We start from the raw sequence: 27,094 nt of genomic DNA on the forward strand, positions 1-27,094 counted from the left end.
ATTTGTGGGTTCGATTACAGGGTCAAAATGTCCAGAAACAAAGTACTTTCATAAAATTAAAATTAAAGATTAAGATGGGCAAAAGAACACAGAAACTGGACAGAGGACCTCAACATTTTGAACGGTAGTGTATGTCATAGGTGTCAGCTGATGGGGGCAAAAAAGTGCATTCATTTTTGGACCATTATTTGGACGAACCATTTCATCAGAGATTTTAGATCAATCATCTCCCACACCTTCCTCCACACACCGTGCAGTTGTGTGATTCGCTAAAATTAAATGATGAAAAATACTTTACTAAGTAGATCACTCCCATATAATTCTATGGTGACTCCTATTAAGGCCAACATTGAATCTTTGATATCCCAGGCTAATGCTGCATTCATAACCAAGTGCAAAGGTGGTATTTACCACATACGACTGGGGATAATCCACTAGTTGCCCTCCAACTGGTAATTACTAGTGGGAAACTCTATTATTCCTGAGCTCCGACTTCTCCAGTGGAGAACGACTGCCCCCTTTCATTGAAACCAAGGAAGTTCAAGGCTGACCGCAGTACTGCAGGCATTGTTAGCGGAAAACAGGATCCCCCATTATAGTGAATTAAAAATAGCAATCTTCGTGGTCAATCTTCGTGGTAACCAGTTACCTTCAAATAAAAATTGTATTTACAAGACCGTCATGGTACCAATAACCTCTTCTAATACACCAGATGTATGTCCTTGAACCAATTATTTTAAAATTGCACACAGAAGAAGTTTAATGATAAGTTAGTTGCTAATTGTACCCCGATCGGCCTTCAACTTGAGTTACTCAATGAGAGGGGGCAGCACTGAGTTTCTGTAGCCTGCAACGTCACTTTCTGGAGAAGCACTAAGCATGTTATGTCTCCATCCCCCGGGTGCATGTTTTGGTTTTTGACATGCCCGAGCACTACACAGCTGATTCAAATAACCAACTCATCTTGAAGCTTTGATTATTTGAATCAGCTCTGTCGTTTGGGAAATCTGGCCCTAAGGCAGCCCAAAGAGATAATATTTGACTAAAACATAATCATTTCAAACCTTGCTTACACATATCTCTCTATTATGCATGGGAATAATTTGGAACAGATTTTCCAAGTTAAAATCACTTGTAGCTGAGTTGCTGGTGTTTTTACAGTCATTTATGTCCAATAATTAGGAACATTTCGGTGGCCCAAAAAAACAAACATTTGATGAAACATTGCATTTGGCCTATACCATAGAAACGCATTGAATAGATCATACATGGAAAAACAGATAGTCCAAAAATAATGCAAAAGGAAGTATGTTTTGAAGTGTCTGTCCTATATCTGAGCGTTGGATTTATAATTATAATTTTACCTTGGAATAATCTGTATACCTTTGACATGGAAATGCCCCATTCACTTCCATAAATTTTTCCGGCCTGGTAACCAGTTACCTTCAGACGAGTCATAGAGCAAAACGGAGAACATCAACGTGAAAACATCCAACAAGTTATGACTTTACAGCAGGTAATTACCACCTTTCCACTTGATTATGGTTATAAACGCAGCATCATATGCGCTGTGCGCAATAACCCGGGGAGGAAGTTAATGTTTTCGTGGCGTGAGTATCCCACTGAGGTATAATAAGAACTAGTCCCGATGATACAGTCATCAGTGATACAACCACAAGATGCAATATAAGATTATGCAAAGTAAAATGAAAGCAGAATTCTCTGATACTTGTTCTAAGTACAGTATAAGAAGGAAAAAGGCACTCATGGCCATCTGTTTTGGACTTACCCGTTAATAAAATAATTTCTGGGAAAATGTAAAAAAGGAGCTGTTCATATGTCCTATAAGAATGGACCCATGGCTATTTCTACGGTGTGTCGTCAGGCCCTCACTTAACTTAGCACAGCTAAATCTTCTTTAAAAGAAAAACTCTTTGTGGCCCGCAAATCCATTCTCCTTAACTGGATAAAAGACCAGCCACCAACAATAAATCTGTGGTATCGTGAGATCTTTAAAGTGTTACCACCGGAGAAAATGAGTGTAATATTTAGGAACAAGGAAGGAGATTTCTATACAATATGTGTCACGACTCCGACCGAGGCAGGCTCTCCTTCCCGTTCGGCCTATTAGCTGCAACTTATCCCTTTCTCCCCCTCCTTAGGTGTTTATTGGTTACACCTGTTTTGTGTTTGTGCTTAATTAGTTGGGCTTTATCAGTCAGCCGGCCCGCCCGTTTCTTTGTGCGGGATTGTTAGTGTGTAAACTTGGTGTTTGTTCGGACTACGTGTTTATGTATGTTCGAGTTTGTTTACTGGACTGTTTTTCGTTCCCCGTGTCTGGGGTAGTTTTTGTAGAGCACCCAGTGTATTAGTGGGGTGGCCGAAGTGCCGTGTTTCATTAAAAGGAACATTGTTATTGAATCCATCCTTTTTTCTGCGCCTGACTTCGCACTCCGACACCCAGTCCTTACAATATGGGATCCCTTTTTGCCATCTCTTTTCCCTAATCTTGCAGATACCATAAAAAGTGTAAATATAAAAAAATATGAATTTATGGATCAACTGGACTGCGGATGCTTTTTTGTAAAAAATAAATATATTATTCTATAGGCCTCTTTACTCTGGTAGTGGTATATTACACACTACATCCACACATTTAGCGACAGTCAATGTATTAATGCTATGTAAAGAAAATTAAAAATGATAATGGTAATGAAATTAATTTTAAAAATATATTAAAGTAATGAAAAATTAAGAAAGAGAATGTATAATTATAATTTTTTCTATGTTCTTGTTTTGGTGTTTGCTGGTTATGTTATGTTTTATGTTACCTTGTTTCTTTTTGGAATTCAAATATATCTACATACTATGTACAATTTGTTTATGATGTTGACCTGAAACAAGGAAAATTATATAATATATATATATAAACACAGATAAAAGGGGGGGTATTTATACCCAGTCTCATCATTGTAAGAAAATATAGCAATTCGAAATCATGTAACTCGTGACTGTCACGTGATCTAAACAGGGGCGTGGTTATATAATAACTCGTGAGTTTGCAGTGTTGACAGTGCAGTCAGACTTTTTGCAAACATTGGTCAGGATGATTTATAAATTATCTTTTGCTATCGCATTGTGTTTTAGTTTGTGTTTTGATCTCTGTATTGCCGAGAGCTACGTTTTGGATGATAAAGTTGGATTAGGAAGAACGTTTGACGGCATTGGTGGTTTGAGTGGTGGAGGGGTAAGTAACTTATCCTAGCTGCTAATACTAGGCTAGTAGCTACTTCCTGGTTCGGCTGTACTGTGAACCAATCAATGAAACGAGTGCGTTGCAATCTAAATAGTTTTGTCACTTTTCTGCCACCTTTCCCTGTTCGTTTTAGGCAACATCTCGTCTACTTGTCAATTATGCAGAACCCTACCGAAGCCAGATATTGGACTACCTCTTCAAGGTAGCTGCTACAACTGTATACATTCTTATGTTAGGTCTGAATTCCTCTCATTTCATGCAAGGTAGCCAGCCAGTAATCTTATCTTGGTGTCCGATCCATAACAGTATGTAACTGTTATTTGCTGTCTGTAGCCAAACTTTGGGGCTTCTCTACACATCCTGAAAGTGGAGATTGGAGGTGATGCCCAAACCACAGGTAAATGTGGAAAATGTACTTTATGGTGCACTACTTTGACCAAGACTATTTTTGGATTAGGGTGCCATTTGGGAAGCATTCTTTGTGTTTTATCAAGTATGACACAGGCCGAGAGTGGCTTTGAGTTACGAATGTAATGTTAACTGAAGACTACATGTCAATTCTGTTTTTCCACCTAGATGGAACGGAACCCTCTCACATGCACTATGAAAACGATGAGAACTTCTTCCGGGGCTATGAATGGTGGCTGATGAGAGAAGCCAAGAAGAGGAACCCCAACATCACGCTCATAGGTGAGGCTGAAGGAGCAGTAGACACCTTTCATTGCCGCCGTACCCTTTCATCCCTGTATCAAACTAGAACACAAGACGGTTGGAAATATCTGCGACGATTCGACATGTAAGCGTCAAGTGTGGTCTCTCTCACAATAGTCTCTGTTCATGTTTCCTTTTGTAACTGCAGGCTTGCCATGGGCCTTCCCGGGTTGGGTTGGACATGGGAAGAACTGGCCGTATGACTTCCCTGATATAACTGCATCCTACGTGGTGTCGTGGATCTTAGGAGCCAAACACTACCATGACCTGGATATTGATTATGTTGGGGTGTGTATTCAATTCATTTTTGTGCGTTGTGTATTGACAATATTGTAATTGGGTACAGACATGATGTATTCACTTACTCTACCCACCTGTTTAATGTTCTGCTGTTGATGTTTTTATACCTAATATAGATTTGGAATGAACGGAACTTCGACAGCAAGTACATCAAGGTTGGTGTTGTCATGTTTTCTGTTCATATTTTACCAGCCATTACCATTGCACAATGTGAAATGTCTTGAAGAAAAAGATGACAAAAAAACTGCCACCAACATTTGGTTTTTACTGTTGCAGCCATTAGTTCATTTATGTTACCGGTGGCCAGTGGCACCTAAATTGGGGAGGATGGGCTCATCGTAATGGCTGGAATTGAACGGTATCAAAGGACTGGTATCCAACACATGGTTTCCATGTGGTTGATACATTCCAGTGACTCCATTCCAGTTATTATTCTGAACTGTCCTCACCTCAGCAGCCTCCTGTGATTTAGGGCTATTGGCAGAGAGAGAGAGACAGACAATTGTTCATCCAAATACGATCAAGATCAGCTGTTTGCATCTGAGAGCATATCATTTGTTACTAAGGTGCTCCGAGACACATTGGATAAAGTTGGCCTAACCGGTGTGGGCATCATCGCAGCAGACGGCAACTGGGATGTTTCCAATGCCATGGGTGTAGACCCGTACCTCAACGACGCTGTTGAGGTAGTAGGGTAAGTAAGGGACAACATGGACCACAGCTTGCACTGAAGTGACACAAAACAGCCTTTGCAACTCCGGCTCACAGCAAATCACTCGGTTTCCTCCATGACATGGTATTTCTCACACGAAGCTGACTAATGTCACAGGTGTAGTCAATAGCATTCTGTGGGTCTAGAAATGCAATGATCATGCTAAACAAACATGCTCTCAGATGCTTTTGCACTAAAGTATAAAGTGAAAGAACGTGGTATCATTAAACCCGGATGCCAGTCAAGGTGAATGAGGAACTGAACACACGGGGGTTTACTGTAATAGAGTATGGGTTCTCCATGGGTGTGTCTCGCCTTTCAGTTCCCTGGATCTGGTATGTTTGCGTCTGTCACGAGTTAGTTATACCACTCTACGATTTTAGAACACTTGGCACGCAATAAGGAAGTCTGCGTGCCACCTTTCGTAACTTTGATTGCGCTGTTGTCAGACAAAGCTGAATGTTGGTGGCTGTTTTTTTTATTTTAATGCCTGAGCGGTCAGAAGAGATGTCTTAACACAATTACTCCTGATCAATTAAAATTTTGTTTGAGGTGATACTTCAGTATTACTTCCCTAGAGTCAGATGAACTCGTGGGTACTATTTTTATGTCTCTGCGTGCAGTTTGAAGGAAGTTGCTAACTAGCGTTAGCCCAATGACTGGAAGTCTATGGTAAGTACTAGTAGATACCATAGATTTCCAGTCATTGCGCTAACGCTACTTAGCATTGGCTTGCAAAATTACCTTTAACTTCCTTCATACTGGATGCAGAGACATACAAATGTTATCCATGATTTCATCTGACTCTGGGGAAGTAGATAAAGAGCTTCATTGCCATAATCCCAAAGTATCACTAAGTGATTGTCAGTACACCAGTACCAATTCAAATAAATTCCTCATTATTCTTCTGCATATCTGAATAATCTTATGTAGTGCATATATTTATGACAGTCTCAAACCACAGCAATATCAGGAGTTGATTCCATACTAATAGAGAATGTGCACCCTCTAGTATGCAAGCTACGTTTATTGCTTGACATTGGCACATGTTAAAGTAAAAGGGCAATGTAGTCAATTGTCCTGACTGGTTCTTCAATACAGGATCACCTTTTCACTCGCCTCTCTTTCTGACTGTCACTGGTTAGCTGCTGCGGTACACTCTGGATAAGAGTGGTTTGGAGAGGGTCAGAATCATAGCAAGTGATAACCTTTGGCAGCCCATAACCTATTCATTGTGTGTCGATCAAGAGCTGGCCGACGCAGTAGACGTGATAGGGTAGGAGAGTTTCTACTTTGTTTCTGAGTTTCTACTGTGTTACAAGAGACCACCTCTGTTCAATTTACTGCATGCGCTTCTACCATCTATGTATAAGTTATTCCTCAGAACTACCGTCTGCACACACAGTGCTTATTCTTTTAAGTGTGCCTTCGTGTTCATCACTTTTTATAATTCCATTTGTGTGGCCTGACAGGGCCCACTACCCAGGCACCACCACAGTGATGGAGGCCCTGAAGACCCAGAAGAAGCTATGGTCGTCTGAAGACTACAGCACCTTTAACGACGAGGTGGGAGGAGGCTGCTGGGCCCGGATCCTCAACCAGAACTATGTCAACGGACTCATGACTGCGTATGTAGCTAACTGTCGTAGTTACTGATTTCTACTAAAATCATAGCCTCGTGGAACCAGACTGACTCCTATGCTCACTTTTCATTTCACAACAGGATGTGAGATTGGGCTGATTTAAACAAGGCTACTAAAATCAGCTGTAGTATTGGAAGGGTGAGAGGGTAGAACTATGATCAACACAGAGATTGACCTTAAGGATTGCCCTAATGCCCGGGGTAAGTGAACTGATCTGTTGGGCTCTAAGGTTGCCCCATTGGGCAGGTGACTTCCAGTTGGTAACCTGAGAAAAGGTGCAGCTATAAGAATCTGATAGATCAGCATCCAAAACACGCAACCCTCACTCCTATAATGGTAGGTGTGGGTTGCGTCCCAAATGGCACCATGTTCCCTACATTGCTCCCGAGTGGCGAAGCGGTCTTACGCACTGCATCTCAGTGCTAGAGGCGTCACTACAGACACCCTGGTTTGAATCCAGGCTGTATCACAATTGGCCCAGCGTCGTCCGGATTTGGCCGGTGTAGTCCGTCATCGTAAATAAGAATTTGTTCTTAACTGACTTGCCTAGTTCGATTAAAATTATGACCGGAACCTATGGACCCTGGTCAAAAGTAGTCAGCCATTAAAAGGGTTACCTGTTGTCCTTTTTTGTAAAAGAGTGGTCAGTGAAATATATCTGTGTTATTGTTTCAGCACCATATCCTGGAACCTGGTAGCCAGTTACTATGAGGACCTTCCCTTTGGGAGAGATGGCCTAATGACCGCAGAGGAGCCCTGGACTGGGAACTATGTGGTGGAATCGCCCATCTGGATAACTGGTAACCCACAGCACTTAAATGGATAGTTCACCCTAACATTATTGTTTTGTTATTGGTACGGTTAACTTGCATGCTAGCTACAGATTAGCACAATAATGTTTGATTACCGTGTCACTGTTTTGAGTGGTTTATTACTGCTTCCCCAAAAGTTTTGCCAGCTCACATGTGATGTGGTGACATTAGCGGCCATATCCTGCTACAGTACAAAGCTCACCAACATGTTTTAGACAAGTATGTGACAAGTGCTAATGTAAAAAGGACTAATAATTTAGTTGATTTACATGAGGTAATTTTATCTCCTAGCCCACACCACCCAGTTTAGCCAGCCAGGATGGACCTATCTGCAAACTGTTGGGCATCTGGTACACGGGGGAAGTTATGTTGCCCTGACAGACAGTAAAGGAAACCTCACTGTTGTAATAGAAACCATGGTCAGTATTTATCTTCCTATACATTATGCCTGTTAACCAGGATCTTTATTCTGAGTAATGCTGTATAATGTGAGTTAAAGGCTTAATCCTATTGTTGATTGTACACTGTGCTATGAACACTTTTCTAATTTTGAATAAACAATTATAGTAAAGCCCTCTTTTTTTTTTTTATCTCTGACGCTTAACTTTTTAAGTCTGCTTTTGACTGGAATGGAAACCTGAAGAGGACATTGTTGACTTTCTCTTCCAAATTTAAGCTCTGCTCCCTCCGGAGCCTACAATCTAAGCTTTAGAAAAGCAAAAGGAAGTCTTGTGAGCTAGCAGCTCACTTCTACTTAGCTTTCTGCTGACGCAAGGATGGTGTAGCCAGAGTGGTTTGATTTCAAGCAACTTTACTATTTCTTATCACATAAACACAAAGATATCTGACTACTGGGCTATCACCTTAGTTTATACATTTTATTTTTATTCTGTTCAGACTCATGATCATTCTGTGTGCATCAGACCTCCACTCCTGCCCTTCAATGTCACAGCCCAGAATGTAACATTCCAACTCAAGGGATCTTTTGTGAGTACTGTCGCGATCCCCTGAGACTTTTCTACCCACTTAAATGATTGAGAGGCTACTTTGACTGACTACGTGTTTCTCTGTCCTAGGCTTCGATCAAGGAACTACAGGTGTGGCAGTCAAAGTTTGACTTCAAGACTAAAAAGCCGTTCTTCTTCAAGAAATTGAGCCCCTTAAAGGTAAACATACTCCTCTGACAGAAATAGCTCTGCAATAGGGCACGCCAGCCTCTAAAAGATTATGACAAGATATCTGACAGGTTGACACTCTTTGGATCTTGTTTTTAGAGTGAGTGGTGTACAAAGTGATATTACTCCTCCATGACATTTCACATCTCCTCACTAACTTTTTATTGAGAGGTTTTATGATTTTAGGTTGAAGATGTTTTGATGTGGGCATTTCTTTTTATTTACTACATTGTCATGAGTTTCATGCTCCCTCCCTCTCTGGTAGATTTATGATGGTTCGTTCACCTTGAGCCTGGATGTTGATGAGGTTTACACTTTAACCACCATATCCACTGGGCAGAAAGGGACTTACCCTGATCCACCCGCCTCTGGCCCATTCCCTAAAGTATACATGGATGACTTTAATGTTGGTAAGAGCATTTTCAAGCTAGAAATGTCACTATCTGCCAAAAACAACCTGCAAATGATCCGGAAATTCTAATTATAGTTTAAACGATTAATTAAATGCTTTTGTCGGTCTTGCTCGCTGCCTTTCTCCTTCTCTTTTCACTCTCTGCAGCCAACCCTTCCTTCTCTGAGGCCCCAGACTTTGCTGACCAGACGGGGGTGTTTGAGTATTACATTAACCTGACGGACGCTGGTCCTCATGTCTTCACTTTGCGCCAGGTGGTCACACAGATGCCTGTTACCTGGGCAACAGATGCTGACCAGACCATCAGCGTCATTGGAGACTATAAATGGTGAGAGGGCAGGGGTCAGGGCTGACGCCAACCCTTATCCTGGAGGGTCGAAGTGTACACTTTGTAATGTATTGTGTATGTACAGTAGGGTTTCAGCAATAGGCCTTAGACTCCTCTGCTCAAATCCACAATGATAGTAATATTACCCTGGTAAGGAAAACGGTTCAGGTCAAGAAAGTGGGCATTTTACTGTGTATTTTGTAATGTTGTATACTGTATGTTTTCCAGGCAGAACCTGACAGTGATGTGTGATGTCTTCATGGAGACGGTGAAGACTGGAGGAGTGTTCATCGCAGCCAGAGTGGACAAAGGAGGGCAGTCTGTCCGCAGCGCCAAGGGAGTCTTCTTCTGGGTGTTTGCAGATGGCTCCTACAAAGTCACCAATGACCTAGGTCAGTATTTCAATCGTAGACATACACATTAAAGGCTAGTTTCCCGAACACAGAATAAGCCTCATCCAGGACTGAAAACCATGGTCAAAGGATAATCTCCTTTGAAATAACTTTAGTCCATGACTAGGCTTGTCTGGGGAAACGGCGCCATAATGTTTATACCTGAGTTTTAAACATTCCTGCTTATCAGTAAATTATGTATCATTTTAAAGCACAAGGTGTTGAGAAAAATCAATATGCCAAGTCTTATTACTCCACAGTTGGCAAGACTGTACTGGCAGAGGGTCTGTCTGGAACGAGAGCGTATGGCTGGCACACGTTAACCCTCACAGTCGAGGTATGTTTAAAACTTCAATCTCTGAAACGGTACACCAACCAGAGAAACCTCATGTTCATCATCAAAATGCATCTCTTTCAATTTTGTTTTTCATTTAAATGACTTTGACCTTTTGTAGGGTGACATATTGTCTGCCTATGGGCACATTAGCTATACTAAATAGAAAACTATAATTATTTTTTTCAGGGGGAGTATGCCACAGGGTTGCTGAATGGATATCCACTATGGAAGGATGCTGTGGTATTGGGACCAAAGAATGGCTGGGCTGCCATAGGAACACACTCATTTGAACTGGCACAGTTTGACAACTTTGCTGTGGAAGCAAAATGATAATTTCTGTGTGTTTGTGGTGAATAAACCTTGGTCATTAATTTATTAGCAAAATTATGCCTCTATGATCCCTTAAATGTGATTGTGTGTAAAATGAGAATGGTGTTTTTTTTTATTTACACAAATATTTTTTAAAGGGATTAATTTGGATTCAGTGCTATTTCATTAACAATCAAACACTAGCACAAATATCCATACTTTCTATTGTTATTTTGTGTGTGTGCAAGCAGTGACTGAAGAGGGAGCGAGATCTCTCACTGTCTCCTATACAGTCAATGAACTAAGTAGACAAGACCCAGTTGCTGTTGCATCGGTTTCTATGGGATAGCCACCCCTTAGACCAGAACTGTGACCATATTTATTTTTTTGTCAACTGCCTGAGTAATGGTTACATCATTTAACAGTCTTATCAACAGACTATTCACCCTAGTCTGCTCTGGGGTTCATACCAATGACCTTTTGGTTACTGGCCCAACGATTTTGAACTGCTAGGCTACCTGTTAGTAAGACCTCTTCATTTATCCACCATCTTAAGTGCAAGCCTTAGCTTTAAAGATTGTTAAATGCCTAGTATTTCCCCAGAAATATGCTGAAATTACGCAACAGTTTGGATCTGAGAATTACTGTGATGGAATTACTTTTCTGTTAAGCCTTTTTGTCTTTCCACTGATAAAATAATCATTGCCTAATGACTGTAAATATAGATATTTTTTTTTTTAAGTATGACAATTAATACTCTACAATAAAGAGAAGGCGTATTTTGAAACGGACTCTTTCTTTTGTGCATATTTAAGTTTGTCAAACATTGGGCAAAACGATACCCCTTGAACGGTTGTTGCTAAGTAACGGGAGAGACGCCCAGTCAACATCTGAGCGCAAGATGGCTGAGGAAGAAGTTGAGAAGATTATTCATCACACCAAGCATATTTTTATCAACAACGTTGACTCCTATGCCTCGAAATGTATCGCAAAGGTTGGGCTTTCTGAAACTGACATATTGTGTAAATAAAAATGAAGCTACGACTTGGAACTAAACCGTGTGTCTCATCCATTGCTAGCCAGCTAACGTTAGCCTAGCTGTGTGCTTCACCGTTGCTATCCAATCAAATATGTGTCGGTTGTATGCGTAGCTATCTAAAAGAAAGTTGCTACAGCAATGGGTTAGACTGGGTTGACCAGAACCATACCTGCTTAAAATGTGTCTCTCTGCTGTGTGCAGTTCTTGTCTGCCTGTGTAGTGGGGGCGTCCCTGGTGGAAACTGACGAGCCAGAGGTGGAGGAAGGGGAAGAGAGGCTATCCAAAGATGACCATCCAAAAGTCAAAGACGGAACCTTTAAAATTGTCGGAACTATTACAAACAAAAACGAAAGAAGACCAAGTTATGTGTTGGATGAATATTTTGTGAGTAACATTAGCCTAATATGTGAAGCAAAATTTCATTTCCACATGCTCTGCATCTTATCAAAGAAGGAAACTAACGTTAAGTGTTACCTAAACAAGTCCTATGCTATGTGTTTCAATGATTTCAGCAACTGAAAAGGGAAGAACTCCTGAAGCGCCTGATGGAGTGTGATATCATAATTTACAACATCACTGAGGATGCTGACCAGATGGACGAGGCCTCTTGGGCAATCTCAGGTAGGCTACTGTTTGTCTCTCATTGACTCTGATTATTAATACAAACGCACACACACCACTACAACACTATCTCTCTGTGTTGGTCTGGGAATTATAACACATTGCATAACACACCATTGATTAAATTGAAATGTCTGCATTGCATGACCCTAGAAATCAATGCCTACTTCACAGTTCACTGTTCTTTCACCAGCCCTTCATGCTGAGATGGCCAGGTTCAGTCAGCCGAAGATGTTCATCCTCATATCAACTGTAATGACCTGGGCTCTCAGCAAGCCTGTCGATGCGGTGAGTGGGCCAGGATTCACTTCCGCTTTACTGTAGCGACCTTATGCCAACACCTAGCCTAAGTAGCAGTCTCTTTAGCTAACGTTCCACTCCTTGTCATTGCCAAAGAGACTGTCCTTTTGGCAATCTTCAAATATTAACATTCTATCATTAATGAGCTTGAGGAAATCAGAGGATTTGATTCTGATTCGGTAACCCTCACAGCTATCATTCAATGTCAATGTTAATGAACATTAGACTAATAGGAAAACTCTCTAACTTAATTCATCAATTTGATTGGAAACATTCTAACATTGGGCATTTCATTGTAAACATAAACATTGGACGCGGGGAAAGCAGAGGATTCCCCAGCAGTTCATTGTGAATACTGAGCCTATTTTATATCCAGCAAGCAAGAGCAAGGTGCTTCTTTCCTCAATAATAAAATATTGCTCAAAATAACTTAACTTAATAACCAAACTACTGTACATTGCTACGTTTGGGACATGCATTGGGCTAGGCTACTGGTTCGAGAGCTATAAGAGGAATACAGAGGATGGAAGAGAGAGAGGCCAGTGGAGATGCCAGCAGAGATGTAGGCAACAACACGTCTGCCACGCTGATCCTCAACCCTTGGGCCCCTCAGGGGTGTGTACTTAGTCCCCTCCTGTACTTCCTGGTCACCCAAGACTGCGTGGCCAAACACGACTCCAACACCATCATTAAGTTTGTTGACGACACAACAGTGGTAGGCCTGATCACCGACAATGATGAGACAGCCTATAGGGAGGAGGTCAGAGAACTGGCAGTGTGGTGCCAGGACAACAACCTCTCCCTCAATGTGAGCAAGACAAAGGAGCTGATCGTGGACTACAGGAAAAGGGGGGCTGAACAGGCCTATATAATAGGCGGAGTCAGAGGAAAGCCCATAAAATTGTCAGAGACTCCAGTCACCCAAGTCATAGACTGTTTTCTCTGTTACCACACAGCAAGCGGTACCCGGAGCGCCAAGTCAAGGACCAAAAGGCTCCTTAACAGCTTCTACCCCCAAGCCATAAGACTGCAGAACAATTAATAATATGGCCACCGGACTATTACATTGMYCYCYCCCCCCCCCYCCCCATTTGTTTTGTACACTGCTGCTACTCGCTGTTTATTATCTATGCATAGTCACTTCACCCCTACCTACGTCTACAAATTACCTCTAATATGTACCCCCGCACACTGACTCGGTACCGGTACCCCTTGTATATAGCCTCATTATTGTTATGTTATTGTGTTACTTTTTTAAACTTTAGTTTAATTGGTAAATATTTTCTTAACTCTTCTTGAACTGCACTGTTGGTTACGGGCTTGTAAGTAAGCATTTCACGGTCAGGTCTACACTTGTATTCGGCGCATGTGACAAATTAATTTTGATTTGATTTGCACAAGAAGGGAACAGGCAAGACAGAGATGTGTAAAATAGAACTTAATTCATAGGCTGGGCTATTAATCCACCATTCGTATGCTAGCCTATATATTAGGCCTAACCTAATCCTACTACAGGGAATTTAGGCACCCCCTCCTGTGCTATGCAAGCCCTGACACACGCTTTGTGCCAATGAATAGAAGTTGAGCATCGCATTAATTAAATGTGCAATAAAAAAAGTAGTGTGCCTAGGCCTATTTAATGAAACCCTGGCTGTTGGGTTGTTGACGTAGGCAGCGGATCGCAAAGCATGGAATCCCCATTCCCCAGTGAGCTGATTTTTGGGAATGGCAAGTTTACTTTCTCATCCATATACGCATATCAAGTGCAAGTGCACTGTCCATCAGCTCACATCAGCAGGATGGGGAGCCTTTTCATTAGGAGGGACGTCTAACGTGGATCACTAAAATAATTACTTTCACATTTCCTCAATTTTAATATTTGACCTATGGGGACACCTATACGTTTGGCAGCCAAGCACGAGTGATCATTGTAGCCTTTTATCGTCGAGACATAATGTTGAAATGTCTTCACGCCTAGAATAAAAACTTCCAGGCTTCCGTCAGACTCAAATGAATGACAAAAATTAAGAATTACATGGAGCAGTTTTGAAAAATGAATCCCGTGCTAATCTTTCTCTGGAGTAAGTCACATACGTGGATAATAATTACATTACCAACGTCTCTGGTAATACTATAGTTGTCTCTCTCCCCCTTCAAACTTTCCTTGTCAATTCATTTGATAGGCAATATTATTTTAGCATTACGCTATAATGTAGCCTAGGCCTACTTTCTGATGGACTACAGCCAAGATTTTGAAGGTGAGCCTGGGTTTTTAATATGTTTTTAGGAAGGACAAATGTGATTTGTGTGTGTTTGAGGTGCGCTGGTGGTTTTGATTGGTGGGTCCTTTTAGGGTGTGTATGTGTGTGTGTGAGTTTGCTAATTCACTCTAAGTCTATTCAGAATGTTTCCTGAAGTAGCATTTCTGGACTCCATTTCTTAATAAGAGAGGAGGGACAAATAATGTATCTGAAATTAGCTTAGCATATTGTCAAAATCTAAGCAAGTCCTTATGATCAGCATGTGTGCGAGGAATGACGAAAGGTGTCTGTTTTGCATTTCTTTCCTCACATTTATGGGATGCAACTGAAGAAAACGTTACTCGATTGAATCTTGTAGGCTAATATATTTCTCTCTCATTACGGAGTCCTCTCTAGCCACTTTGAACAACATGATCTTGCGTTAGCACTGCCTTCTCACAAAGGGAATTACTGCAGCAGGTCGTAACGGTATTGTTTGTTGTACGTAAAATGTGTATTTTATATTGCGCCAAATTTGTACTCACTCCATGCACGTTCCAGAACGTTGTCATGGAAAATATTAACTTCTTGTGGCTGCAGGGGCAGTATTGAGTAGCTTGGATGAAAGGTGCACAGAGGTGCCCAGAGTAAACTGCCTGCTCCTCAGTCATAGTTGCTAATATATGCATATTGTTATTAGTATTGGATAGAAAACACTCAGAAGTTTCTAAAACTGTTTGAATTATGTCTTTGAGTATAACAGAACTCATATGGCAGGCAAAAACCTGAGAGAACAATCCAAACAGGAAGTGGAAATTCTGAGGCTGGTCGATTTTCAACCAAGATCCCATTGAAATCACAGCGAGATATGAATGAGTTTGCACTTCCTATGGCTTCCACTAGATGTCAACAGTCTGTTGAACTTTGTCTGATGCCTCTACTGTGAAGGGTTGCCGAATGAGAGGGATCTCTGTTCCGTCGCTCATCTGAAGTCAATGTAATTCTCCGGTTGGAACGTTATTCAAGATTTATGTTAACAACATTCTAAAGATTGATTCAATACATCGTTTGACATGTTTCTACTGACTGTTACTGAACATTTGGACATTTCGTCAGCTTTTAGGGAACGCGCTTCGTGACTTTGGAATTGTTTACCAAACGCGCTAACAAAAGTAGCTAATTGGACATAAATAACGGACATTATCGAACAAATCAAGCATTTATTGTGGACCTGGGACTCCTGGGAGTGCATTCTGATGAAGATCATCAAAGGTAAGGGAATATTTATCATGTAATTTCTGGTTTCTGTTGACTCCAACATGGCGGCTAATTTGACTATTGTTCTGAGCGCCGTCTCAGATTATTGCATGGTTTGCTTTTTCCGTAAAGTTTTTTTTTAATTCTGACACAGTGGTTGCATTAAGGAGAGGTATATCTATAATTCCATGTGTATAACTTGTATTATCATCTACATTTATGATGAGTATTTCTGTTGAATCGATGTGGCTATGCAAAATCACTGGATGTTTTTGGAACTAGTGAACGTAACACGCCAATGTAAACTCAGATTTTTTTATATAAATATGAACTTTATCAAACAAAACATACATGTATTGTGTAACATGAAGTCCTATGAGTGTCATCTGATGAAGATCATCAAAGGTTAGTGATTAATTTTATCTCTATTTGTGCTTTTTGTGACTCCTATCTTTGGCTGGGAAAATGACTGTGTTTGTCTGTGATTTGGCGGTGACCTAACATAATCGTTTGTGGTGCTTTCGCTGAAAATCCTATTTGAAATCGGACACTTTGGTGGGATTAACAACAAGATTACCTTTAAAATGGTATAAGACACATGTATGTTTGAGGAATTTTAATGATTTCTGTTGTTTGAATTTGGCGCCCTGCACTTTCACTGACTGTTGTCATATCGATCCCGTTACCGGGATTGCAGCCATAAGAAGTTTTAATGTTGTTTCCAACTACCAATCAGCAACTGCGCCGTAAATCTGGCTGCATATTGAACGTTGAGATTGCTGAAAGGCCAGTCTCTTTGGCAATGAGGAGTGGCAAGGAGTTGAATGTTAGCTAAAGAGACTGGTACCCAGGCTAGCCAACACCTAGCGACCTTGTCAAGAGGTTTCGGATCTCTTAGCGTAACGGCTATGGTGTTGGGTTGACAGTCGCTGGACCTGTGTTCAAGTCCCGGTTAGAGCCACCGCCGAACTCGCTACAATATCTAAAATGATCCACGTGTGTTTACAAAGTATTGTATGATAGAGTATTCACTTGTAATCAATAGCTTTAACTGTTTCAACCCAGACTTGTTCACTGGAACTTTTTTTGAATGTATGATGTTTGCCGTTACATTTTCAGGATGACCCTGAGATTCCATTCACTGAGGAAGACTACAGGAGAAGAAGAGCACATCCCAACTTCAAAGAGCATATCAACGTTGAAAAGCTTGTGGTCAAAATGGGCAAAACGGTTAATCTGCATATTCTTTGTCAGTTTATTGTGTTATTAAAAGTGTGTAGGCATTACTGTTCAGTGCCAATACATAACATTATTTTCAACCTGCTCATTCCAATGTTTTTCTCTCGCTATAGAAAAGTTCATTGCTCTCCACATACGTAGTGGCCTCAGGAGTTCAGTATGGAATGGGGGAGCAAGTCTTCCACTTCTTCTTCAAGGTAGATCATAACATCGATTGATTGTTGTTACCTACACTGAGTGTACAAAACATTAAGAACACCTGCTCTTTCCATGACAGGTGAAAGCTATGATCTCTTATTGATGTCACTTGTTAAATCCTCCTCAATCAGTGTAGATGAAGGGGAGGAGACAGGTAAAAAAAAAAAAGATTTTTAAGCATTGAGACACTTGAGACATGGATTGTGTATGTGTGCCCTTCAGTGGATGAATGGGCAAGACAAAAGATTTAAGTGCCTTTGAACGGGGTATGGTAGTAGGTGCCAGGTGCACTGGTTTATGTCAAGAACTGCAACACTGCTGGGTTTTTCATGCTCAACAGTTTCCTGTGGTGTATCAAGATTGGCCCACCACCCAAAGGACACCCAGCCAACTTGACACAACTGTGGGAAGCATTGGAGTCAACATGGGCCAGCATCCCTGTGGAATGCTTTCGACACCTTGTAGAGTCATCCATGCCCTGATGAATTGAGGCTGTTCTGAGGGCAAAAGGGGGGAGGGTGTTCCTCATATTTGGTATACTCTGTGTATATTTGTATAAGGGATCATTCAATGTAAGTTGTCTTGTGTGGTTCCTTTTTCATTAGACATCTTGGTTGGGAGACTTGCCCAAAGTCCCTATCTTTGGAGAAGGCACCAATGTCATTCCTACAATTCATATCAATGACCTTGCAGGGTGAGTCCTATTCCTATTTTCCTTCAAAACATGAAATAGGCCTGTCTTTATAAAGCAAAAGCTCTGTCATGTACAGTCGCTAGTGAAAGCCTACACACCCCTTTTATGGTCTTCACATTTTGCTGCTTTAATAAAATTAAATCTCAAAAAGGATTAAATTAGATGTCTCCCCCTATTGATTTCTACGGTCTAATACACTGCATCTCAGTGCAAGAGGCGTCACTACAGTCCCTGGTTCGATTACAGGCTGTATCACATCCGGCTGTGATTGGGAGTCCCATAGGGCGGCGCACAATTGGCCCAGTGACGTCCGAGTTTGGCCGGGGTAGGCCGTTATTGTAAATAAGAATTTGTTCTTAACTGACTTGCCTAGTTTAATAAAATAAATTGATTAATACAACCTACTCCACATTTTCAAAGTGAAAGAAAAATGATGTAACATTTCCCAAATTACTAAGAAATACAGAAATTTGAATGTATTGATTGCGTATGTCTTCACACCCCAGAGTTAATACTAGGCGGAAGCACCTTTGGCAGTCATTACAGCTGTAAAAACATTTTTTATAAGATTCTACCAACCTTGCACAACTCTTAGGGCAACATACAGTATATCCATTCTTTTGTCAAAATTGCTCAAGCTCAGTAAACTTGGTTGACAATCATTGATAGACAGCAATTTTCAAACCTTGTCTCTGATTTTTTAAGCAGATTTAAGTCAGGATGGAGACTGGATCATTCAGGAGCACTCAACACCTCTTGGAAAGGTATTCCTGTGTGTCTTTGCCATTAAAATGTGTGAAATTGTTTCAGGATTTTCAGAAGACTTTTTACCTGGGCTTCGCTCCTTTTCTATTTATTTTGATCCTAACAAACTCCCCAGTCCCTGCCGGTGACAAGCATACCTGTAACATGATGCTGCCTAGGGCTGTTATGGTGACCGTATTACCGCCACACCGGCGGTCACGAGTCGTAACGGCAGTCAAATTCCACGTGACCGTTTATTCACAGTAATTAGGCTTCTCCAAGCTCTGATGCTGCGGATGGTCATTAGTAACCTACCGAATTTTCTAACTGCCTGGTACTCAACACTCTATTGTCCCTCTAATCACTTTGACATCAATGCAAATATAATCGAAAATTGAATCAAACACTTCATGAGAGCCCATAAGCTCATGTTGGGCAACATTTCTATAGACTATGCAGAGTTTTGATGGCCATCAGCTTTCTATAGGTTAAGCCTACTATATTTCTCAACTTTCCTAATATTAAGCACATTGCTTCTCTTTACAACAGGCATGAAAAGGAACCACGGGGGAATAGCGTCCTCCATTCACTATTTAAGTGCATAGATGACATGTATTTTTTTTCCCATTGCTCCTGTTTTGAGACAGGTGCATGATAATGGTCCATTCCAAATCAAAACAAATTCTCACATATATGATTTAGTATATGTAAAGACAAGATGAAATCAAGAATAGTCTGATGGTTTTCACAATACAAATGCACCTTTATAATAAAAGCATTACATGCATAACGCATTTGCGATCACTATTTGATTGCATTTTGGAACGTTTGCGCTTACAGCCTACTGCCGTGTCGCATTGCTGCGCTTATAATGTGAAGAATTAGCGTAATAATATAAGTAATAGTAATAGTTTGTCAGCATTTTAAGCTAAGCTTTTAAAAGTTTTTTTGAAGCTAGTGGTTGTATTAATTTGGAATCTATCGAATCCCACAACTGTCCCAGACTATGTTTGAAATATTTATTTCTCTCACAGAATAGAATAGGTAAACTTTTGTATTATGGGGGATAGCAGATTGACATAGACTAGTGCTTTTGCTGTTCGTTAAGCCTACTCATCTTGTTGGCTGACGAAAAGTTAATGTAGACAGTTCTTCCATCATCTTCAATATGTGCCTCGGAATTCAATAAGGACATGCAGTTGCGTCCCCGATGTGTTTGTCTTCACTTGTAGCCTGTGAGAAAGACCCGATCATGTGACGGGCATTGGCTAATAAGAATTGAGATAACTGAGAGAGCCATGTGAGTGAGAGATGCTTCGGAGCACGCAGCCTGAAGAAGGGAATTATAATTATTATATTCAGCCCATGGGCACAATGTCCACAAAGGGAATCTATTTTTTTAGGGGGCATTACGGCCACACAAAGAGGATGCCACCGGGAAATTTAAGGCATTATCAAGTCCTTGTCAAATTGTAAATGATAGACTGATGAAGTGTGTGCAGCCTATGCAATAAACAAAGCAGAGCTCATGCCTTTCATGCAACTTTTTTCAAATCATCATTAGAGTCGCATAATGCAGCCTTAGAATGTATTAAAAATCAGAACATATAGCCCAACGTTTGTATCAGAACTACAGTTGCATAAATAACTCTAAATTAAGCATATAGGAAGACCTGTTTCTTTGTTAACCGCTCAACACAAAATAGCCGCATGTGGGCACTCCCTCAAATTGTTTGGAAAAAAGATAGTTTCTATTTTATTCAACTATGATCAATTATATTCTTCATACAATCAAATAATGCCACGGAATTCTGAGCAAATCGTGTCTGCTAAATGAACTAGTGTAGCCAATTTGGCATAGCCAGATCAGGACCTAACATAAGGACAACTCAGCGTATGCTATTCTGTTCTTCTGATATAGACTACATTTTCTTCATATCATGTTTCTTTAGACCTGTCTAAAATAAATAATGGATTTATTGTAATGGTACAGGCTATATTAAATAGATTTATCAGATTTCTTTAAATGTAGATGTCTGCGTCAGTGGCTTGTATGCGTGGAAGCCAGGAGACGCTAAATGTGTTTATGTTAATTAACGATCAATTACCGTGAGACCGGCAGTTATTTGCATGACAATCACCGGCTGACAAAATTTCATGACCTCCACAGCCCTAATGCTGCCACCACAATACTTGACAATACAAAGGGACAAACAACATTGCATTCACTCCACATTACTGAAAAGAAGGAAGCCTGTGTTCCAAAAAAAATCCGCTCCAAATCATCCATTCTTAACCGCAACAAGGCAGTTAACTAATACTGCAAGACAACAAGACAAAGACATTCACTTTTTGGCCTGAATTAAAAACTACAGGTTTGGGTCAAATTCAATAGAACACAACACGGAGTGAAACCCTCTGTATTTTCAAGTATTGTGGTCGCAGCATCATGTTATGAGTATGCTTGTTATCGGCAGGGATTGGGGAGTTGGTCAGGTTTAAAATAAATGTGAAAGGAGCAAAGCCCAGGTAAAAAAGTTAAAGGAAAACCCGCTTTGGTCTTTTGAAAACTTATCCCTGGGATAGAGTTTTATTTTTCCGCGAGACAATTACATACATTTTCATGCCAAAGACACACTAGAATGGCTTTCCTAGAGGTGTTGAGTGTTCCTGGGTTGCAAATCAGAGACAAGGTTTGAATATTGCTGTCCGTCAATTATTCTCAACCAAATTTACAGAGCTTGAGCAATTTTGACAAATACAATGGACATATGTTGCACTAACTTTCTTCTGTTCTATAACTTTCTTTAACTTGGAAAATGTGGAGTAGGTTGTATAGACAGCAGGGGGGAAAAAATCCAATCTAATCCCTTTTTAGATGTCTTTTTAAGGCAGCAGAATGTGAAGACTGTGCAAGGGATGTGTAGACTTTCACTAGGCACAGTATCTATTAATCAGACACTTTTTTTCTCTCCTGAAGTGTGATCCAGAATGTAATTGACCATAAGCCAAAACCACATTACTTAGTCGCTGTGGATGATTCCAAGACCACTATCGATGACATTGTAAAGGTAGTTAAAGCAAATATGTTTGATCATTGGAAATTCGACTCTATATGTTCAATCATCCCAAAAAAGTGCTTTAAGGATTATTTGAATTCTTATTTTTTCATCACCAGACAATAGCCTATGTGGTGGGGCCAGGAAAGACCAAGAGAGTGCCAAAAGAGGATGCTTTTCTCACTCGGGATTTGAGAGTACGTACAAAGATCAAATCAAACTTTATTCATAATAGTTTTGATTCAGACGTTACAATATGCTTCACATAGAATCTAAGGTAAATACAAGGTTTAGATGGCACTTTTATTACCATGGTCTACTGTTCATCATTATATTTATTCAAGAAGCAAATCATTAAATCTGGTCCTTTTTTTTTTTTTTGTTCCTCAGCAAATGGACATCGATGCTCTTTTTGTCAACCTTCGGATTGAGGCTGTCTACCTGAAAGAGAACTTCAACATCCACTGGGTGTGTGAGTCTGGTCTCATAGACAACATTGACCGTGTTGTGGAGGAATACAAGCAAACCAGGGGCTTGCTGGTAAGTTTGACAGCAGCTGTAGCAAGCTAGCAGCCCATACTATCATTTAAGATTAAACAAAGCCACTCTTGTATTGAACGGGTGTATATTGTTGCATGACGGTGTGTATATTTCAACTAGATCAGACTAAATTCCGAGTGTGGGTTGCTGAAATGATTTAATGTAAAACCACATTGCGTTTGACTGAATAAGTTATGTGGTATGTACTGTAAATTACTCTTGGTATAGTAAATGTGGTCTTTTCCCTAGCCCATCCGAGTGTGTATCATGGGCCCTCCAGCGGTGGGAAAGAGCACAGTAGCAGAGAGGATCTGTAAACACTACAAACTGCACCACATCAGACTCAAGGAAACCATCACTGAGACCCTTGCACACCTGGTCAGTTTCCATCCAGCAGACAAAGACTAACAAACCAGGGCTATGTCCCAAATGCTACTCTGTTCCCTATGGTGTGAACTACTTTGGACCAGAGCCCATAGGCCTCTGGTCAAAAATAGTGCACTATAAAGGGAATAAGGTGCCATTTGGAAGGCAACCTAACGATCCAGGTGCACCATACCAATGTCTGCCTTTTAAATGAGATCCATGCTGCAGAGGCTAACTCTCCTTCATTCCAGGAGTCTATCATTAGGATGGAGGACGGAGAGACTGAGGCAGAGGATTTTGCCACCTCATCAGAACTCCTGGAGACTTTGAAGGAGAACATGGATCAAAATGGAGGTACAGAATGATGCAATTTGTTGTTTTGGCCATATTCCTTTCCTAAAACAAGATGATATAGTCAGTGCAATACATGTTTTCTCTGTCTGTTCTATCCTGTTCTATTCTCCAAGGTCGACTGGATGACCCGTATGTGATCAGGATCATGAGAGACAAGCTGAAGTCAAAGCTGTGCAGGAACCAGGGTTTTGTCCTGGACAGCTTTCCCAAGACATATGAACAGGCCAAGGACCTGTTCTATGGTGAGACAGAGATGTATCCTCACTACTGGAAGTATGTTACAATGGTGGCGGCCCAATAGCACCTTATTCCCTATATAGTGCACTACTTTTGACCAAGAAATGTATTCCCTGTGGGCTCTAGTCAAAAGTATTGCACTATATAGGGAATAGGGTGATATTTGGGACACATATTTATAGTTTCAGCTCACTTACCAAAATCTGTATTGTTTGTTTAGCTGATGATGATGAGCCAGAGGATATGAGGTCAAAGATCCCTCCATTCAACAAGAAGATCATTCCAGGTCTGTCCAAGCTGGGAAACACATATGTTTGCCTTTTTGTTCATTACACAATGAACGTGAATACCAGGCCAAGTAGTCCCAGACACAGTGGTCATCATTATTTCATAGTAGTTACAGAGCTGTCCCTGTCTTTTGAGATCTTTCAGAACACTATGTCTTCAGTGCTTTTCTCATCTCGGAAAAACCCAGAACCAAAATATTGCGTTAGAGATTGCGTCTCCCCACTGGAGATTATAGTGCTTTTCTTATGCTGTGTACTCTCTCGGTTCTAGACTTTGTGTTCTCCCTGGACACCTCCGATGCGTTCCTGAAGAACCGTGTCCTGAACCTCCCGGAGAGCCTGGTGGAGGGAACGTCCTATTCCCAGGAGCAGTTCCTGCGCCGCCTTGCTAGGTTCCGGGAGAGCAATGTGGATGACGAGACCGTCCTCAACTACTTTGAAGAGCTAGATATTCACCCGGAGCACATTGGTAAATACTGAGGGAACTAACTTTTTGAACAGTTTGGCGGTGTACCCATAGAAATGAACCACTGGCATACCACTTGTACTAGTACCACGCATACCACTATGTCATAAGTAGATCTCCATATTGTCCATTTCTGTTGGGGCTATAAAGTACTTTTCTATTTAATTATATTCTACTATTCATCTATGAATTCAGGTACAGTACAGTGTGATTTTACTGACTACTACATACTCATTTGTGTTATTTTGGTGTCAGAGATCACCAGCAGTGACGACCAGGAGTACCTGGTGGTGACAGAGCGGATCATCAAGTCAGTGGGGAAGCCTAAGAACTACGGCCCCTCCAGCCAGGAGCTGGAGGAGGAGGAGAGGAGGAGCGCAGACCGCCGGCTGAGAACGGAGGCCCAGAAGAGGGCTGACACAGAGTGGCGGGAGACAGAGGAGGCCCAGCAGAGAGCAGCCCGCTGGGAGGAGTGGGTGAGTTCAAGAGGCGGGGTATAAGGGAGATTAGAACTTACCCACTCTCTTCCTCTTACCTGTAGCTTTCTTGAAGGAAGTGATTGAGGGGTAGGTACAATTATTTTTTTCAACACACCTATGGGAACATCTCTCATAATTGCCATATTTAGTTTATTCAATACAGCCGCTGTGATGGTGTTTTTAGTAGCAGTCCTCTTACTGTATGTTAATGGACAATTCTGCCACTTTTCAACCTCATATTCATCATCTCCAGCACCAAACCAGTGTCTACATTTGTAAAAACAGCATGTTTCTATGATCGGTGGTTAAAAAGATAAAAAGAAAGGTCTTTAAAAAATCAACTGTGATTTTTAAAACCTGCAACACGTTTCTGTCCAGGGGAGGGTTTTTACTTGCTCCCCATATCACCATGAATCTCATAGTGTTTGAAAATCACTCTTTTTAAAATGTTGCAACTTTTGATGATGTCATCGGGTAGCACTTTTTTAGCTTCGTATTTTCTTCTACAAAACGTAGAAATAAGCCGTTTTCACATATGTTGACACTGGTGTTGTGTTGGCGATAGTAACAAAGTGGTGGAGTCGCACTTGAATGTTTCTGTATGTGTTCCAGAGTAAGTGTCTGGAGGAGGTGAAGAAGCAGGAGCATGATCTCCTGGAGGTCCAGTCTGTTCCCCTGAGAAACTATCTGATGAAGAACGTCATGCCCACTCTCACCCAGGGCCTCATCGAGTGCTGCAAGACCAGGCCTCAGGACCCTGTTGATTTCCTGGTGAGTCCACATTATAGATAAACAAATATATATATTTCAGTAATTTAGCAGACAGTCTTATCCAGAGTGAATTACAGTTAGTGCATTAAACTAGGTAGTGCATTAAACTACGTTAAGTAGCGAAAAACTACCACATACACAGCATTATTTGTTGAACAAATCCTCATACAAAATATGTAAAGAGTTTCCATGACATCCTCAAATCAAAGTGATGTATTGAAATATGGCCATTTCTTCCATATCAAGCTATGCTATATACGTAGTTGAGGTTAGTTACAAGGTTTTAATCCGACAGCGACTACATATATTTAAAACAAATTCAAATGTTGAATTCTGTGTTTTGTATTTCAGGCAGAATATCTCTTCAAGAGCAACCCCCAAGTGGAGTGAAATGGGACTTGTCGTCAAGATTTATAACCTCATATCAGTACCATCTACAATTCAGAAATGTACTCACATCATATTTAAAAGTGATTTAGTAAAATCCTTTTCTCACAAGAAGAGTTTTTATTTAGATTATATTTAGGGAGGATTCTTATACATTTACAGTATATTGTAGCTGTTTTATATTATTTCCCCAATAACGTGATTACAACACAATTGTAAAAGAAGTCCTGATGTTCAACTCATAACATTTCAACTTAGTGAGTTTACATCTAAAGTAATATTTAGACACTTTAAACGTTGCAGACATATTTCAGCCATAACATTTTAAGTGGCCCCCCATTTCATGCTGTGACTTTGATAAGCTAGATTAGTAAATTATGTCATTCCCTGCCCTGTTTTTTTAACACACAGCTTTGTTTGTGTTGTTTTCTGCAGACCATTACTTAAAAGCCCTGAGAACTGGATGAAAGCCTGACTGAAGCCAACAGCTAATTAACATGTTAATTTGCGTAATGAACTTGGGTGCGCTTGGTAACTAAAAAGTAGACCCAGTCGGGTCATAATGACTTTGATTTGGCTTGTGATTTCAAAGGATAAATGTTAAAAATGGCAGCTAATTGCGTCACTCTCTCATGTTTCCACTCGCAGCTCTAAGTGTACATAATTAGCTGTACTGGAACACCAAATTATTTCATTGTACATGCTTAATCACCACACTGGGAAATCACTTTGTTTGAGAACATTGTAGCGCGAGCCACAACAACACAATTTCAAGCTGTGTTTTTATATTTTCCTTTCTGATATGTAGGTGTAAATCAAACCACATATCTGAGGTAAAAATGTGCATTTTACTTGGAATTTTACTGAATTTTTCCCTCAAACTAAATAAGATGTGCTTGTCTTTGTTGTTGAAATTGTTTTATTCGGAGGGAAAGTAATACAGATTCTTGACAGTTAGGCTACATTACCCTCTTCTAGTCTCCCTTTCGTAATCTGAACTGACACCGACGGTCCCTACCTTCACAGGTGAAAATAGTGGTTGACATCCACCTCCACATTGCATATTGCTTTTCAGCTTTTCTGATCCATGCAATTGTTGGAGAGGAGACTAGGAGAGAAGAGGAAGCCCCAAAGACTATAGAGATGCATCCTTTGTAATAGAGACTGGTGTCATGTCCAATATCATCCAACAGGGGTCAGTCTCTACTGCTTTTGAATGGCAGCATTATAACACTAGATGGCAGCCTTGCCTCAGCTATGGGCTAATTGTGATAATGTAGTTTTTTGGCTTTACCAATAACAACAATTATACACTAGACATTGTATATTATTTGTATATATATATATGTATATGTTTAATCATAAATAGATAAATTCATCTTTACCATAAAGAAATTCAGCACATTACCCAATTTAAGCAGTTATAGCT

At 40.6% G+C, this 27,094-nt stretch overlaps 2 protein-coding genes across 4 annotated transcripts; both read left to right on the plus strand.

Annotated features, from left to right (window-relative positions):
• The first annotated feature begins 3,034 nt into the window (after window positions 1–3,034).
• galcb (galactosylceramidase b) lies at window positions 3,035–11,178 on the plus strand. Of its 2 annotated transcripts, none has more exons than XM_023994062.2 (17): window positions 3,035–3,247; window positions 3,390–3,458; window positions 3,590–3,653; window positions 3,833–3,946; window positions 4,116–4,255; window positions 4,384–4,422; window positions 4,834–4,961; window positions 6,452–6,607; window positions 7,298–7,422; window positions 7,726–7,853; window positions 8,332–8,421; window positions 8,511–8,600; window positions 8,875–9,019; window positions 9,169–9,349; window positions 9,578–9,741; window positions 10,002–10,078; window positions 10,265–11,178. In XM_023994062.2, the coding sequence occupies exons 1-17, from the start codon at window positions 3,107–3,109 to the stop codon at window positions 10,406–10,408; spliced, it is 1,995 nt and encodes a 664-aa protein (XP_023849830.1). In that variant the 5' UTR covers window positions 3,035–3,106; the 3' UTR covers window positions 10,409–11,178. The 2 variants fall into 2 exon arrangements, with proteins under 2 accessions (XP_023849830.1, XP_023849829.1); XM_023994061.2 differs by lacking the exon at window positions 4,834–4,961 and adding an exon at window positions 6,125–6,255.
• Window positions 11,179–11,273: 95 nt separating this feature from the next.
• On the plus strand, window positions 11,274–27,025 carry ak7b (adenylate kinase 7b). 2 transcript variants are annotated; one of them, XR_002877893.2, is made up of 19 exons: window positions 11,274–11,381; window positions 11,628–11,810; window positions 11,939–12,047; window positions 12,241–12,335; window positions 16,964–17,074; window positions 17,197–17,280; window positions 17,887–17,975; window positions 21,700–21,790; window positions 21,898–21,975; window positions 22,169–22,318; window positions 22,568–22,696; window positions 22,936–23,038; window positions 23,152–23,280; window positions 23,496–23,561; window positions 23,834–24,031; window positions 24,284–24,504; window positions 25,120–25,278; window positions 25,630–25,727; window positions 26,101–27,021. XR_002877893.2 is itself a non-coding variant. In XM_023994060.2 (18 exons), exons 1-18 carry the CDS (start codon window positions 11,289–11,291, stop codon window positions 25,666–25,668), a joined length of 2,127 nt encoding a protein of 708 aa, XP_023849828.1. In that variant the 5' UTR covers window positions 11,274–11,288; the 3' UTR covers window positions 25,669–27,025. The 2 variants fall into 2 exon arrangements, 1 of the variants encoding a protein (XP_023849828.1); XM_023994060.2 differs by having other exon boundaries at window positions 25,630–27,025.
• The last annotated feature ends 69 nt before the right edge of the window (window positions 27,026–27,094 follow it).

This window comes from Salvelinus sp. IW2-2015, linkage group LG9 (genome assembly GCF_002910315.2).
Source record: "Salvelinus sp. IW2-2015 linkage group LG9, ASM291031v2, whole genome shotgun sequence".
NCBI lineage: Eukaryota > Metazoa > Chordata > Actinopteri > Salmoniformes > Salmonidae > Salvelinus > Salvelinus sp. IW2-2015.

Excerpts from the sequence above, each read along its gene's own strand:
- galcb (XM_023994061.2), top strand. The coding sequence starts at position 3,107 with ATGATTTATAAATTATCTTTTGCTATCGCATTGTGTTTTAGTTTGTGT. Across the intron at positions 4,256-4,383 it reads TGGATATTGATTATGTTGGG|ATTTGGAATGAACGGAACTT; the intron begins GTGTGTATTCAA and ends TACCTAATATAG. Across the intron at positions 9,020-9,168 it reads CATGGATGACTTTAATGTTG|CCAACCCTTCCTTCTCTGAG; the intron begins GTAAGAGCATTT and ends CACTCTCTGCAG.
- ak7b (XM_023994060.2), top strand. The coding sequence starts at position 11,289 with ATGGCTGAGGAAGAAGTTGAGAAGATTATTCATCACACCAAGCATATT. Across the intron at positions 12,048-12,240 it reads GGCCTCTTGGGCAATCTCAG|CCCTTCATGCTGAGATGGCC; the intron begins GTAGGCTACTGT and ends TTCTTTCACCAG. Across the intron at positions 24,505-25,119 it reads CAGCCCGCTGGGAGGAGTGG|AGTAAGTGTCTGGAGGAGGT; the intron begins GTGAGTTCAAGA and ends TATGTGTTCCAG.